This window comes from Balaenoptera musculus, chromosome 11 (assembly GCF_009873245.2).
Source record: "Balaenoptera musculus isolate JJ_BM4_2016_0621 chromosome 11, mBalMus1.pri.v3, whole genome shotgun sequence".
NCBI lineage: Eukaryota > Metazoa > Chordata > Mammalia > Artiodactyla > Balaenopteridae > Balaenoptera > Balaenoptera musculus.
The window spans coordinates 58,438,693-58,456,424 of NC_045795.1; the positions used below are offsets into that span (position 1 = coordinate 58,438,693).

The following is a 17,732-nucleotide window of genomic DNA, read 5'->3' on the forward strand; positions in this document are numbered from 1 at the left end:
CTGCCTCGTGAAGCAGACAAAGCCTGGGGATAGTGGAGCCCTCAGCTTCCCACCTCTCCTGTCAGAGAAGTCATTTGTCCCCCTCAGTGCGGCTGAGACCAGCTCCCTGTGGCAGGACAGAAAGGCTAACTTCAGACCCTTCTTAGATACTCTATCCCATTTCTGAGCCCAGAATCTGCACCCCACTCCCCAAATTGGCTGACATTATGTGTCTCACAGGAGGGGCCAGTCACCCTCCTTTAAACACTGACATACATTTCCACACTTTTCCACTGGGTGGAGCTAGTTCACACTCTTAATCTGTCAGCAGGACCAGGAGCAGAGCCAGAACATTTCGGAGTTGGGACCATCCCCCAACCCAGCCCCTGCTTCCTGACGCTCCCCCCGCTCCCGCCCCCAACCACCCTAATTGAGCCTGACGTGCAGAAAAGTGCCCCCTCTGTGCTCCTTTCCAGTAACCCACTACTCTTAGAATGGTGGTGACTATCCTGACTTTTAATATCATAGATTAGTTTTGCCTGTTTTTAAACTTTATTTAAACATAGTCATATTGAACATATTCTTTTGTGTTCGATTTCTTTTGCTCAACATTATGTTTGTGAGAGTACATGCCACTGTAGTTCATTTATTCTCATTGCCCTATAGGTTCCATTGGGTGAATATTCAATAATTTATTTGTCTGTTTATTGTTGAGTCGGCATTTGAATAGAGTCCAGTTTAGGGTTTGCTTTGTGGTTGCTCCCTGGAGGATGGTATCCATGCCTCCACCCATCCAAAATTGGTTTGGAGCTGGAGACTAATGATGCAATACACTCACAAGAGGATTTGAAAGATTAGTAACATAGCAAAGCTTTCTGGGGAGAGCAAGGCCCACATTCAAACCAGCCTGCTTGGCTTAAGCAGAAGGGGCAAGTGGCTCTAGTTTTTACAGTGGTTGGGGAGAAGACTCCCTCTCCCACTGGCTGAAGTTTGAGTGGTCTTAATATCCCACTCATGTCAAGGAAGCAAGTACCCGGGTTTTCTTATTGGCATGTCCAGGAGTGGGGCAAAAAAAGGAAAAGGGGAGTGATGGGGCTTGCAGGCTATCATGATCAAACATCAAAAATAGAATCAGAGGGCTTCCCTGGTGGTGCAGTGGTTAAGAATCCACCTGCCAATGCAGGGGACACGAGTTCGAGCCCTGGTCTGGGAAGATTCCACATGCCATGGAGCAACTAAGCCCATGTGCCACAACTAACTGAGCCTGTGCTCTAGAGCCCGCGAGCCACAACTACTGAAGTCCATGAGCCACAACTACTGAAGCCCGCTCGCCTAGAGCCTGTGCTCTGCAACAAGCGAAGCCACCACAATGAGAAGCCCATGCACCGCAACAAAGAGTAGCCCCCGCTCGCCACAACTAGAGAAAGCCCGCGCACAGCAACGAAGACCCAACACAGACATAAATAAATAAATAAATAATAAAATAAAATAAGGTACTAAAAAAAATAGAATCAGATTCTTTATTACACCATTACTACAAGTAGTACTGCTATGAACATCCTTGTATAAGCCTTTTGGCAAATATTACTCATTTCTCATGGGTGTCTCTAGGAGTGCAGTTGCTGGGGAATATGTTTGTCTTGGGTAAATACTGCCAAATAGTTTTTCAAAGTGATTGTACCAAATTACATTCCATTCAACATGCCAGTTTGTCTATCCACTCTGCAGCTGAGGCACATTTGGTTTGTTCCCAGTTTTCTGTGATTACAAATAAAGCTGCTATAAACATTCATATGCAGGTTTTGGGGTGAATATAGGTTTTCATTTCTCCTGGGTAAAAACTAGGAAAGAAACAGCTAGGTTGTATGGTAAGTATATGTTTAGCTGTGTAAGAAACCAGGCAAATCGTTTTCCAAGGTGGCTGTACCATTTTGCATCTCCACCAGCAAAATATGCGAGTTCTAATTGCTCCACAATCCCCTAAGAACTTGGATTGGTCAGTCTTTACTTTTAGTCATTCTACTAAGTGTGAAGTAGTATTTCATTGTGGTATTTATTTGCATTTCCTTAAGAACTAATGACATTGAACATATATGGATGCCAACTTGCCATCCATATATCTTCTTTCGTGAAATGTCTTTTCAAATCTTTCGTCCATTAAAAAAAAAAAAGGCTGTTTTCTTACTACTGAGTATGGAGGGCTCTCTGTTTATCTTGGATATAAGTTCTTTATCAGGTATATGGTTTGCACATATTTTCTCCTAGTTTGTGACTTGTGTTTTCATTATTGTAACAGTGTCTTTTGAAGAGCAGTAGTTCTTTTTTTGTTTGTTTGTTTGTTTTTTGTTTTTATTTATTTATTTATTTTATTTTTGGCTGTGTTGGGTCTCCGTTTCTGTGTGAGGGCTTTCTCCAGTTGCGGCGAGCGGGGGCCACTCTTCATCGCGGTGCGCGGGCCTCTCACTATCGCGGCCTCTCTTGCTGCGGAGCACGGGCTCCAGACGCGCAGGCTCAGTAATTGTGGCTCACGGGCCTAGTCGCTCCACGGCATGTGGGATCTTCCCGGACCAGGGCTCGAACCCGCGTCCCCTGCATTGGCAGGCAGACTCTCAACCACTGCGCCACCAGGGAAGCCCCAGAGCAGTAGTTCTTAATTTTAGTGGAGTACAAACAATTTTTTTCTTTTATGGGTTGTGCTTTTCGTGTCTTATCTAAGAAATCTTTGCTTACCCTCAGGTCACAGAGATTTCCTCCTATGCTTTCTTCTAGAAATTTTATAATTTCAGGTTTTACATTTAGGCCTGTGATTAATGAACCTATATTACCAAAACTTCAGAAGGTATTATTTGAAAGGGGGTTCCGATATTGGACATATTGAAAGAGGTCAGAGTTTATGTCCAGTAAAACACTGAAGCTATATAAGGAGGGCCACAGTTTCTGTGCATAGAGTCAAAAGTTAAGGATTTCTGCTAATCCAGAGTTTATCTTTCAGAAGAAATGGCGTGAAGTTCTAGGGATGATGGGGGCTGCTTTCCTCCCTGTATCCTCCCTTTGATAGATGTACCATCTACATACAGTACATATTTGGTAGCCTACAAATATGCCCTTTCAGGCTATAAATAATTTCACAGTCTTGGCTTTGTTTCTCTGCTCCTCAGAGAGCCATTTGTTTGGCCTTTCAAAAAGTTAAGAGTTGGGAGGGAGACTTGTTTAATGTAACATGACAAGCAAACCCTAAGTAGCATAACAAATACATAGAGAGTTCATCTTGCAATCAGGATAATTAAATTTTTTTTTTCAATTTTTGGCTGCGTTGGGTCTTCATTGCTGCACGTGGGCTTTCTCTAGTTGCGGCAAGCGGGGGCTACTCTCCGTTGCGGTGCGCGGGCTTCTTATTGTGGTGGCTTCTCATTGCAGGGCACAGGCTCTAGGCATGTGAGCTTCAGTAGTTGCAGCACGTGGGCTCAGTAGTTGCGACACGCGGGCTCAGTAGTTGCAGCATGTGGGCCCTACAGCACGCGGGCTTCAGTAGTTGTGGCATGCAGGCTCAGTAGTTGTGGCGCACGGGCTTAGTTGCTCTGTGGCATGTGGGATCTTCCCAGACCAGGAATCCAACCCATGTCCCCTGCATTAGCAGGCAGATTCTTAACCACTGTGCCACCAGGGAAGTCCTAGGATAATTTGTAATGAATAACTTTTAACAATTGTCCACCAATGTCCAGGATCTACCTGAACCAATAGAAGGATTATTCCTCTTATGAAGTGAAGAACCTGGGATACTTCTTTAATTTTAGAGGTTATCTTTTTCTATCTACCTTGAGCCACAGTTAAAGTTCATGAGCTATTTTATTCTTCCTTTACAGAGGCAAAAGACAACTTGGTTTGTGAAGCCCCAATGGCATTAGTTGCATTAGGCCTTGTTCTAGAATTCCCACAGGTTTTACAATGGGCTTTGCAAGTTAAAAAACAAACAAACCAGTTCTGAGGATTAGCACTAGAAAAAGGACATAAAACCAAATGTTCCTATAGGTGAGTAGTTCTCTATATTACAAAGCAGCTAACCAGCAAACATGCTATGTCAGGGAGGATCCATGTCTTACTTAGGTAGCCTTTAGGTGAGGGAAATTTTTATAGCATTTAGCACACTGTGTCCCAAACGTGGAATAAGCAGCAATCAGAGAACTTTAGAGACAATGCTAAAGTCTGTTGTGCATCAACTGCCAGGTGGTCATGGGTCACCACTGAAAAAGACATTTGAAGGAGAAGCTATGATGGAAAGGGGCAGGGAAGAGGGACCCTCCTGATATGCAGCAGTAAACTATGGTGGTAAGCAAGGTGAGGACTTAAGAATCCTATAGTACTAGCCCGGCAGTCTTCTCTTTCACACGCTGGACCTGAGGGTATTTATCTGGCATCTCCACACAGTCCCACACTTTGTGGTCTTCACTCAGTGCATCTTGAATGCCACAAAGTAACCCCCTTTTCTTTCTAGGCTAAAGCTTCCCAGGGCTTTGGTGGTCTCTATGAATTGTATCCAGATTTACCTTGTTTGCTATCAGTTTTGATGTAGTTGTGGCTGGTCACCCTTGCATCCTTGAGGATGGTCTACAGCCTCACAGAGCCATAGGGATGGCCAAGAGAACATCATAGGGCTCTTTCCATCTAGGTTCTTTATTGAAATTCCTTTTCATAGACCCTGTATCCTGCTAGAACATGCGTGCTATATGGATTCTAGGGTAGCCTGGGCTGCAAAGGAACCCAGGACATAACTGAGTACTTGACAAAAAGAATGCAAAAGACAAGTAAGAAAGCTCTCAGGGTTGGAGTGACACTACTGGAAAACCAGCTAGATAACAGTGTTGATATGGCTTGAGTCTCGAGATCTGGTAGATTGAAGAATTGCAGCGTCAGAATTCATCTTGATCTTGTAAGGGTTTCAGGCCATGTAAAGCTCCCTTGTTGCTGTTTTATTTAGTTTTCCTTAGTGCCATAATTTTGCTTCTAGCTCACCAGAGCTTTGGAAGTTGGAAGGGACGTGTGGTTTGTAATGTATACACGTTTGAAAAGTTGTCCCATAAAATGAGAACATTAGTCTGAGTTTAGATACAAGTCTAACTTTTCCCAGACAGGAATGCATTTTTCGAATTCTTCTGACTGTGGTAACATCTGCCTTCCACTAGGGGTCGCCTCACACTACCCATAGAATAAGCCTAACAACTCAGATCCAGTGGACAACTCCTAACGATTGGATCATATTTTTTGGGTGACAGACGAAAGGCAGTACACATAAGATAAAAACCAATAAATTGGAAAACCCAGGTCAAGCCTAGCATTTTTTATTCTATCATGCTCCTTCATTTGATAGGCAGGGAGGAGAAGGAGGGACCTGCGACCACAGGTTGCCCATCTTGGTGGAGGCTATAAATAGGTAGCACAGGATAGGAACCTGCTAGTGTGTGGGCAGCCTTTTCTGTATCAGGGCCCCATTTTGTAGAGGCTCTTCGGTGGTTCTTACATTGGAAAGTGACAAGGGGCTAGAGACCAGAACAGGGAGCTTATAAATGTATTCACACAATGGCCTGCTTCATCTCAAGCATTTCTCTTTATGGACTTCAACTGCTTTAAATAATAAACAAAGCTTTCCTGGGGAGAAATTCATACTTATAAATCCCATACACTAAACTTTAAATGTTAGGAATCTAAAGGGCTCTTAAATGTCTCAATATTAAGAATAATTTAGTAAGATTTCACCTTAGAAAAATGTATATTGCTCAAACATTTCAAACCAGTTACAAAGCTGTCATTCTACCAGACCAAACCCACCCTTCCTGTGACAAATATATAAAGCATCAAATATATAAAGCCACTTACTTACTTCACACACAAAAAATATTAATGCTAATGGGTCTCTTCTCTTAAATATTTCTATGCTTTATTCTGAAGCTTCCCAGGTTAAAAGATGTTTACCCACCTAAGGAAGGAAGTTACCATACCAGTGTCTGCTAGCAGACTGTTGGGCTGGGAGGCTGAGAATCTTATTGAGAACCCATGGGCAACACCAAACTCTATATATGATTATGTTAATGACACCAAAATGCCAAAGTGGTAATAATTGGGTGAAATAATATAATATAATATAATATAAATATAATATACAATATCTTGGATTTTCTTTAAAATACTCTAGGAGAAAAAAGAAAACGTTGGGACTTCCCTGGTGGCGCAGTTGTTAAGAATCTGCCTGCCAGTGCAGGGGACACAGGTTCGAGCCCTGGTCCGGGAAGATCTCACATGCCGCGAAGCAACTGAGTCCTTGTGCCACAACTACTGAGCCTGTGCTCTAGAGCCTGAGAGCCACAACTACTGAGCCCGCGCACCACAATGAAGAATAGCTCCCGTGTGCCGCAACTAGAGAAAGCCCGCGCACAGCAACGAACACCCAATGCAGCCTAAAATTAATTAATAAATAAATAAAAGAAAAGTTAATACATAAATATATACCTAAATACATAAATAGGGCAGTGATCATCTAGTCCACTTCCCTGGGTTCAAGTTTTATGTTATGCATTTTTCTCCCTAAAAGTCCACAGCTCTTAGCCATGTTGATTTTTTGACTCAGTTTCAAAATCTTAAGATACATAAATGTATATATGTTAAGATATGTAAATACCTTTACATAAATATCTCTAGAGACCCTTGAACTTGAAGACCTGATGGAACTGTGCATTCTTTCATATTCATAGGACTATGTAACTCTTGAGGATCTTTAAAATTAGATCCAATTGGATTTTGGATATTTTATATATATACATATATATATGTTTGGTTTTTTTTTTGGCCGCGCCACGCGGCATACAGGATCTTAGTTCCCCAACCAGGGATTGAACCTGTGGCCCCTGTAGTGGGAGCGTGGAGTCCTAACCACTGGACTGCCAGGGAAGTCCTGGATTTTGGATATTTCACATGGTTTTCTTCTGACTCAAGAGCAGAACGTATAGGTTCATGCTACTAATATTCCCTTTGAGTCAGAAAATGTCTCCTAACTGCTATTTTTAACAGTTTCTGTATTCTTCATGACACCAATAAACGAGTTAATAACATGACTGAGTAGCAAACTCAACAGTAATGCTCAACAGTGTTTCTACTTAAATTCTTGATTCTGTGATTGTACTTCCTTTTCTTTTATACTGAAAATCTTGATTCCTAAAATAATACACACAATCACTACTATGTTCATTCTAATACAAGAAAATGGTTTTAAAATACCATATTACTATGATCAATAAAGCTACAGAATAAAGTCTAAGATTTTTTATGCAGTTTCTTTTTTAAACTGTCTCCGAAAGTGTCACTCCCATTAAGTATGTGTGGGCAAACCATGTTCTAGAGGTGTGCTGTCCAATACAGTAGCCACTGGCCATATGTGGCTATTGAGCACTTGAATGCCCGAATTGAGAAGTGGTGCAAGTGTAAAGCACACACTAGATTTCAAAGACTTAGCACAATAAAAGAATGTAAATATCTCATTAATAATTTAATATTGATTATATCTTGACAATATTTTCAATATTTGGGCCTTGACTGGCAAGGAGGACTGCCCCACAACTGGAGTATTAGTAGGCAGAAGATAAAGAAACCACGCATTCATGCAGATGAAATTTGCCCTCCAGCACCCCCTACTGATAGACTTAACCCTGAACCTGCTGACAGGGAGAAATGTTCTAATATCACAAGCAAAGCAATGAAGGGTGGATTTGGAATAAGGTGGCATTAAGTGACAACTGGGACACCTCTAAAGGTAGGAGGGCTTGATCTTTTGCTATCAGGGGCTTTTTACAGGTACATAAAAGACTTCCCAGAAAAGAATTTCACCAATAGCCTTAATGAGGTTTTGCCACTTCTGCTGGGTGGAAATTTCCTTGTTTTCTCACAGATCTCTGACTCAGTCTGGCAATGATGAGAGTTTGTTTGTTTTGCCTTAAACATTTCGGGAAATGATGGTCCCAGGATCAGTCTTGGAACTTCTGGGCCATCTCTGGTATAACCAATTCCAAATTATACAAAACAGGACCAAAATGTTTTAAATTAACTGACTGGAGAGACGCTGGAGTTTCCTTCCTGACCCAGACAGAAGCATCCATAGAACATTTATCTAACCTAAAGGGAAAGAGAGTACACCTGATTTAGAGGGGTCTGAGAGGAGAGGGTTACAACAGAGGTCAAACAGATAGGCCAACAGGTTTAATTTATGATGCTTGCCAGAAGCAACAAAACCTTTCTGAAAAGTAAACCAGCCCAGGGACAGACCTTAGGTACAGCGTCACCAGGAGTGGAAGGTAAGGGAGGAGAACATAAAAGTAAGACATTCAGGGATCTCATGAGCTGGGCACCTGCTGCTTCATCCTACATCATACCTCTGTTCTTCTGCTGTGTTGCTCTATATCCCGCTGACTATGCCAAATCGTCAGGGGTGGCGGAGTCACAGACAAAATTTCAAAGCAAGATGTTGTCACTCGTAGGGACTACACTGCAGAAGAAAAGAAGGGAGAATAGGGTCATGGTAGATGGGCCTCTGCCCCAGACTCCTCCTGTCTCCCCTTATGTTCCCTGGGGCAACTTATAGTTGAGGGACACCACTTCAAGTTTCTGCCATGTCCTGTTCTGTATCCCTTTTGCCTCTCAGTTGACACAATGGAGAGACGACTCAAAGAGGAAAGCCACGTGGTGAAAGGACAAAGTGCAGGGGGCTGGTAGTCAATAGGCCTTTCTAGTCCCAACTCTGAAATTGGCGTTTTGTAGGAATAAGGCCTCTCTGGGTTTCAGGGCCTTTATCTGTAAAGTTAGAGCTGTTCGAACTCCAGGGCCCTATCAGAAAAGTCAAACGATGAAAGAGCTGACAGAGCTAGGATTTGGGGAAAAGGTGAAGAGAAAAAACAGCAGAGACAAAAGCCCTTGGCCTGATCTTCTGGTATTAGCATTGGGGAAGGTGACTCACTCTGGCCCACCCAGAATTGCCCATTATTCCTGGCCCACCACTCCCATTTTCTCCCCTGACCTCCTTGGGAAGAGAATTTCTGGTAAGTCATAGACAGACTGCCTTAGTCATCAACTCAATAGGCGCTATTGCCTAGAGCACAGTCACATGGATGACTTATGTGCACTTAGTAAGCTGATCTTGTTGAAAAGCTGTAAGACTCCTGACACACCTATGTGGACACGAAGACAGCAATTTTCCTGTGCCTTGCCTCTACCAAAGCCCAGGTTTACAGCCTCCTAGGTACTTTGCACTGGTCAAATAACATGTCTTATACATCGAGCCTCTGTGGCCCTCTCACCAACCCTCATCTCTTCTCTCGTTCTGTCCATCCAAAGCTTGCCCATTCTTCCACCCTGCTCAAGTCTGTTATCCCCCCAGACTAGCTCTGTCCCTTCTCTAATTCTCCAATATCAGGTGGCTTGATGTTCCCCTCCCCCAGGAGTGTTCTGCCCAGTAGTGTTCTGACTAGCTGTCAATAAATGGGACCATGAAGACTGTAACAAAGATATTACTCACTTGGTCAAATATTACACACAACTATGGGCCAGCCCTTATATCATCCTCCTGTTTTATTTAGTGTGCACCACCAAAATTGTAGGTACTTCATAATATAATTTTATTTTCTAATATAATTCTATTTTCAGAGGTTTCTAGAGAAAACAGTTTACATTCTGGCTTGAAAACTGTCCTTACTACACTGTATTCCTGACAAGAAGCCTCCAGAAATACCCTAATTAGCCCCTGAAATCATTGGTCTTTAATCCTAAGTTAGACAGAATAAAATATCTAACTGGTCTGTGGGATGAATTCACCTCTCCAAATCTCGTAGCCTCAGACCTTCCCAGAACATTCATAGATAGGTGGGCTCTGGGAAAATAATAGGCCTCAGAAAATAATTTATTTTGATTCCACCAGAAGTGACCCTTCTCAGGATGAACTTGATCTGACTTTCCGTACCCGACATCAAAATGTAATGTAAGTATCCTGTGACCTATCCCACTGAGATTAAAGCTTCTGACTAGAGCTCTTTCCCTTCCTTATTGACTTTACATATATTCTTTCAGGCTTATAGTTTCTTTTATGGGGAAGATTGAAGGGTGTTTGGTAGCTAAAAAGCAATTCAATTTCCCCTTGCCACCCAAAATTGGCAAACAACCATCATCAAGTCCTTAGTGGGCCTTCTCCCTGTGGGTGAGAGTGTCCAAGCGGAAGCTGGGTGATCAGCTGCCAGAGGGTTCCACACTGATCGACAACTGGGAATCAGGAGTCCTGAGGGTTGTTCCAACCTCACAGCTCTGTAAGTCTCTTTCCCATGCACAGAGAGAGACAGAGACAAAGCGGACAAGCCCAACTCCTAGAGCCCTTGTATTGGCACTTGGTCAGATCCTGTGTTAAAGGTTTCTCGTGCAGATGTACTGTCTTCTTAACTAAGCTGTAGGTTCCCCAGAGGCAGAGTGCCCAGCCTTTCTTTTCCTGTTCTACTCTCTACAGTATACAGACTAGGGTTCAATGTTTAAAAGGTATTCAATAACCCCCAAATTCTCTCATCTTTTTAGTGGCATGCTTTAAAGTCACTAATGAATACTGCATATTCAGGGATATGGAGATACACTTAAGACTTGGTCCTTGCACAAAAGAAACCCATAACATCAGCATGTAGAAAGACTGACTTGTAATAAAGGTTATATCACAGTTATGGGTGTTGGCATATCTATATATCATAGTTATGGGTGACAAGTTCAAATGAAGAAATTGTACATTTTTGCTGGTGAGATGGATGAAGAAAGACTTGACAGATGAAATCCTTTGGACCTTTTACCAGGTGAAAGTGAATGCCTAAAAACTTGGATAGAACACTCCACTCAATGACAGCAGGGTACACATTCTTCTCAAGTGCACATGGAGCATTCTTCAGGATAGACCGTATGTTAGGCCGTAAAACAAGTCTCAATAAATTTAAAAGAACTGAAATCATACAAAGTATGTTCTCTGACCACAATGGAATTAAATTAAATCAACAACAGAAGGAAATTTAGGGGATTCACAATTATGTGGAAATTAAACAACATATTTCTAAGTAACCAATGAGTCAAAGAAGAAATCACAAGGGAAACTATAAAATACTTTGAGATGAAAGAAACCAAAAACAAAATACAAAAAACTTATAGGATACAGTGAAAGCAATGCTTAGAAGGAAATGTATAGCTGTAAATGCCTAGGTTAAAAAAGAAAAAAGACCTCAAATCAATGAATTAACCTTCCACCTTAAGACCCTAGAAAAAGTAGAGCAAACTAAACACAAAGCAAGCAGAAGGAAAGACAAAACAAATATTAGAGCAGAAATAAATGAAAGAGAGAACAAAAATACAACAGAGAAAAAAAAATTTTAAGTTGTTCTTTGAAAAGATCAACAAAATTGACAAAATTGAAAAAAAAAAAGGAAGAAGGAAAAAAAGGGAGAAGACTCAAATCACTAAAATCAGGAATAAAAGAGGGATTATAAAAAAGGAATAAAAAGGATTGTAAGGGAATACTATGAACAATTGTATGCCAACAAATTAGATAATTTAGAAGAAATGCACAAATTTCTAGAAACATACAAACTACCAAAACCGTCTTAGAAGGAAACAAAAAATCTGAATAGGCCTATAATAAAGGGATTGAATTAGTAATCAAAAAACTTCCCATAAAGAAAAGCCCATGATCCGATGGCTTCACTGGTGACTTCTACCAAACATTTAAAGAACTACCACCAATCCTTTCAAAATCTATCAAAAAACAGAAGAGGAAGGAACACTTCCCAACTCATTCTATGAACCATTATTACTCTGATACCAAAATCCAACAAAGACATTACAAGAAAAGAAAACTGCAGACCAATATCCCTTGTGGATATAGTCACACACACACACACACACACACACACACACAAACAATTCAACAAAATACCAGCAAACCAAATCTAACAACATATACTACACACCATGATAAATTGGAATTTTTTTCCACGAATGCAAGGTTGGCCCAACGTATTAAAATCAACCAATGTAATACACCATATTACTACAATAAAAGACATAAACCACATGATCATCTCAGTAGATGCAGAAAAAAGCATTTGACAATCTTCAACACCCTATGATATGATAAAAGCATGCAGTAAACTGGATAGACACTTTTCCAAAGAAACATCAAATGGCCAATGAGCACATAAAAACATACTCAACATTATTAGCGTCAGGGAAATGAAAATCAAAACCACAATGAGATACCTCTTTACACCCACTGGGATAGCTATAATCAAAAAGATGAACAATAATATGTGGATGAGGATGCGGAGAAACTGAAACCCTCATTCATTGCTGCTGGGAATGTAAAATGGTACTGCTCCTCTGGAAAACAATTTGGTAGTTCCTTAAAAAGTTGAACATGGGGGAATTCCCTGGTGGTCCAGTGGTTAGAACTCTGCGCTTTCACTGCCTAGGGCGTGGGTTCAATCCCTTGTCAGGGAACTAAGATCCCACAGCCAAGTGCCATGACCAAAAAAAAAAAGTTAAACATAAAAGTTACCATATGATCCACCAAGGTATAGGTATACACCCAAGAAAATTGAAATTATATATATGTCCACAGAAAAAACATGTATATGACTGTTCCCAATAATTTTATTCATAATAGCCAAAAAGTAGAAACAATCCAAATGTCCATCAATTGATGAATGTATAAACAAAATGTGGTTTGTGTGTACATATATATGTGTGTGTACACACACACACACACATATATATATATATATATATATATATATCTGTGCATTGGAATATTATTTAGCCATCAAAAAGGAATGAAACACCTATACATGCTACAACATGGATGAACCTTGAAAGCACTGTGCTAAGTGAAAGAAACAAGATACAAAAGTCCACATATTATATGATTCCATTTTTTTTTAACATCTTTATTGGAGTATAATTGCTTTACAATGGTGTGTTAGTTTCTGCTTTATAACAAAGTGAATCAGTTATACATATACATATGTTCCCATATCTCTTCCCGATTCCATTTTTATGACATATCCAGAATAGGCAAATCCATAGACAAAGAAAATAGATTAGTGATTGCTTGCCTGGGCCGGTGGGGAGGTTGGGGGGAGACAGAGGGCGACTGAGCGTGATAGTTAATGTGTATCACCCAGATTTGGCATGATAAAAATGCTGGTCTGGAATTAAAGCTGACGGTTATACAACTTTGTGAATATATTAAAAACCACTGAATTGTACACCCTAAAGGGGTGAATTTTATGGTATGTCAATTACATTTCAATGTTTTAAAACTCAGATAAGTGACAGAATCGGAATCAGTGTGATATACTTAGCATAGAACAAAGTGGAACTAAACTTTAACTTTTATTTGATCATTTGTTGCAATAATGTTAAGGAAGAAAAGCAGAGCACGAGATTCAATGGATTGTAGTAATTCATTCTGCATAAGTTTAATGGAGTTCTTGCCATCCTATGTAACTATGCCAGTTGCTTCAGAGTGTACAAAGCTGAATGGTGCTCAGCTCCTCTCCAAGGGTCTTAGAAGCTTATGGAGAGGTTAGAAGAGGACACAGTGGACTGATAGCCCAAAGAGGGCTGGTTCTGCTTGTCTACTCAAGCATTGCGTATGTCAGAGCAGGCCACCAGGCTTCCATTTCTGGGAGCCCCAGATAGGCCTCCCTGGAAAGACAATGACTGGTGAGATGAAGGCTAACAGGCTGCCCCAGAGACACTTGATTAAGTTACAGAATGAAACCACACCTTGATCTCTCAGATGAGAGAGAGAGAGAGAGAGAGAGGGAGAATGGGAGGAGGGAGCACAAGAGCACAGCTGTGGGCCCTTCTGTCCGGGGCCCTTGACTGAGAACAGGGAAGGACTGGGTCAGATTACTCTGACCCCTGACTTAGCTTAGTACAAGTTCCTCTAGACAAGAGGGTAGGGGAGGGGTGCTGTAAGACAGAAAAACTCAAACATAAGAGTTGTCACACTACAGGTTTTATCAGAGATTAAGAAAACAAGGGGAAGGGGTAACTTGTACAAGGGTTGTACTTGAAAAAGCACAACCTGGGTGGGAAGAGATGTCCTTCCTCAACTTCAACAAAGTGAAAAAGAACAGAGGCACAGCCTGGACTGTATGGGGCCTGATAGAATAATGGGGCGTAGCTTAGCACCAAGTGATAGGAGACGGGACAGCATCACGCATAAACACCAGAGTGAGCATGACAGTTGACTCATGTCATGGGAACAGCAATGTGGAGGAGACACAGCTACGATCACAGGGATGAAAAGAGACGTAAGACTGGCATATAGTGGATATAGCAGGAAGATCCTAGCTTTCTTGATGGGAGCAGATTGGAGTAATAACTCTTCTGTTACCATTTTTATCATTAGGTGTGCTTCCCTGACTCTTCATATCTGAGTGGGGCCCCGAGAAACTAAGGTTACACAGAATACAAAGCAAAATGCTAGAAATGGCTCAACAAAATATAAAGTGCTGGGGAAAGGGAGTGTGTTTCAAAAGAAAAATGGGTAGCATCAGGGAATTCCCTGGTGGTCCAGTGATTAGGACTTGACACTTTCACTGCTGTGGCCCGGGTTCAGTCCTTGGTTGGGGAACTAAGATCTTGCAAGCCGCAAGGCGTGGGCAAAAAAAAAAATAAAAGAAACAGAAAAAGGGGCAGCATCAGCTTGAAGATCAGGAAAGATTTTATTTACAAAGGTAGTGGCATATGAAGTTGAAAGGATACAAAAGACTTTAAAAAGTGTTTTCTGATCACGATAAATTTGGTTTGATAAATACAGAAAAGAAAAACAGAGAAAAAAATGAAAATCACAAATCATTATTCTATATTCAGATAAAACCATCATTAACATTTGAGGGGGGACTTCCCTGGTGGTGCAATGGTTAAGAATCCACCTGCCAATGCAGGGGACACAGGTTCGATACCTGGTCTGGGAAAATTCCACAGGCCGCAGAGCAACTAAGCCCGTGTGCCACAACTACTGAGCCTGCGCTCTAGAGCCCATGAGCCACAAATATGAGCCCATGTGCCACAACTACTGAAGCCTGCACGCCTAGAGCCTGTGCTCTGCAACAAGAGAAGCCACTGCAATGAGAAGCCCTTGCACCGCAACGAAGAGTAGCCCCCGCTCGCCGCAACTAGAGAAAGCCTGCACGCAGCGACGAAGACCCAACACAGCCAAAAATAAATAAAATAAATTTTTTTTAAAAATAAATAAAAAAAAAAATAATAAAATAAATAAATAAATAAATAAATAAATTACATTCCCCTTTCAAAAAAAAACACATTTGAGGGGTATACCTTTCCTCATTTTATTTATTTATACCTCTATCTATTTATAAATATCTGTAATATCTATAAATATAGATATACAGATATGAAAGTGCATGTGTTTGTGAATATATACATACATATATATACCTACATCCACACACATACACACACATATTTCAAAACAAAAGTTGTGACTGATAGGGATTCTAACAGGGGAAATGGAAGGTAAGAGAAAGACCAGGCACAGGCAAGGAAAAGAAAGCACAGAGGCAATGGAACCTTCCAGAAAGAGTATGAGCTAAACAGGACTGGATTCAAATCCTGCCTCTGCTTCTATGGAAACATAAGCAAGTTACTTAACCATGCTGAACCTCAGTTTCCTCATGTGTAAAATGGGGATAATAACATTTACTTGATTGAGCTGTTTTAATGATCACTTGAGTACATCAAGTACGTAGCAGTGTGCCCAGAGAATGGGAGGCGCTGAGCGTGTGCTGGTGTTGTACAGCAGGCTGTTTGGTGCATGTGGTGTTGCTTGTTTCTGATGTAAGATACTTGCAGGTAAGAGGGAGGCCAGGGACACTCTCTCACTATAGCTCACGGATCACAAGGATTCCAGATCCCAGCTAAAGGAAAGAGCGAACTGCCCTTAAGCAACAACTCACACAATTTCAGGAGAAATCACGATCTGCGCAGGACACCTAATGCTTAGCCATCTCATGGCCTGTCATTTCCCTCTAATCAGACATACTGTACTAGGCGACAGGCCAAGGTTATGAGGTCACTTTTTCTACAGTTATTTTAATACTCATCATTCTAGAAACTCTTCTGACTCTCATAAAACAAAGTAGCAGAAGGACTTTGATGGCTAGCACTTGTCTGCTGATTCACTGAGTGAACTTGGGTCAGGCACGTAATCTTTCTTTTCCGGTTTTTCCAGAAACAGGGTAGGCGGATTCCTGTCCCTGAGCAAAAGCATCAGCACAGGGAGAGTAATTCAGGGCCACCAATTTGGGTGAAGTGTCTGTCTGCATAATCCATTTTTCTCTCAGAGTTATAGAAGTAATTGTCTGTCCATCCATCTCTGGCAAAGGAGACCATTATCCTGTCCTTATTGAGATATGGATCTAATTTAGATGTTGGCTACGTTTATGAGCCCTCAATTCATTAAGCCATCAGGACAAACAGATAGTGCCTCACAATCAGTGTCACGGCAAAATGACTTGGAGGACCTGGAGATCAGTCAATAGAAACCAATTTGCAGTGCCATTGAGTATGAGAGTGCCTTCCATAAGAGGCACCTCATTCTCAGAGAATTAGCAGGCTGTAAAAATAGCCCTAAATCATTTTTGGGAGAGACAGAGTGGGGGGAAGCAGACAGGCCATCAGTATCCAAGGCAGTGGGGGAGAGGAGAGGAGGGTTCTGAAAGGGAGACTGTCAATGGTGGGTGATCAGGAGAATTAACAAGCCACAGGAGCCCACAGTCCCTGCCCAGCTACTGCAGCCCCAGTAGCTGAAATGCAGCTAGAGTCCCTGAACTCAGGTACTCACCTCTGCAGAGAGATAGTCTTGAGTCAACAAGTATTTTCCACGTGCAGCACACCATCAGGTGCTGTGGGCGAAAATGTTTAGCAGAGGTTCTGATGCCAGGGTGCTTGTAACCCAACGTTCATGCATAACCACGGTACTCTCCATCATACCAAGTACCAGGAACCAGCTGGGGAGCCCAGGTGGAAAATCAGATTTATCCTTTGTGGTGGAAAGAGCTGTTCACCTGTGGTGGACAGAAAGCTTTTGCTTCCAGTGATCAATTCTTTCTTTGCACAATCTAGTCAAATTACCTGTACAAATACAGATTATAAAAATAAGTCGATCTTTTCAGTTATATAGCTTATATAAGATTACAAATTTTCTAATTTTTAAAATCAGGATATAAACCACATAAAACTAAAAGACCAAATTCTGCTTACTCATTCTCTACTAAAAGACACATTTAATAAATTATATAGGATATAAAATTATATAAATTTTTTGGTCATTGTATGATCTGCATTACCGTTTTCTTTTTTTTTATTTTTATTGGAGTATAGTTGATTTACAGTGTTGTGTTAGTCTCAGGTGTACATAAAATTATATAAATTTTTAAGACGAGATGGTTGTGCTGTTAATTCCAAATCCAATTATCTCCAAAGCAAGGGAATGAGGCAGGAAGGTTTCAGCTCAGTTAGAGAAGTTCCGTGCCCACCCCCCTCCAAATAACTAACAGGAAGAACAAAAAGGAATTCTGAGGAGCTTCAGTGAATCCAAGATCCATTTTTTAGTGACAACTGCACGGCTTTTTGTTGGAAAATATTGTCAGTGAAAACAGTCTTGCATC

The 17,732-nt window shown here is 41.2% G+C and overlaps 1 protein-coding gene across 3 annotated transcripts in view; it reads right to left on the minus strand.

Annotated features, from left to right (window-relative positions):
• The window catches only part of ACKR2 (atypical chemokine receptor 2), a 48,750-nt gene that overhangs the window by 26,669 nt on the left and 4,349 nt on the right, over window positions 1–17,732 (minus strand). For 2 of the 3 annotated variants that reach the window (XR_005021933.1, XM_036869988.1), the window contains exon 2: window positions 16,907–17,196. Coding sequence is in view for 1 of the 3 variants with exons in the window: in XM_036869988.1 (XP_036725883.1) it covers window positions 16,907–16,961 (55 nt within the window). In the remaining 2 variants the exon portion in view is untranslated. Of the gene's footprint in view, window positions 1–8,393; window positions 8,507–16,906; window positions 17,197–17,732 lie in introns of all 3 variants that reach the window. The other variant, XM_036869993.1, reaches the window with a different exon arrangement.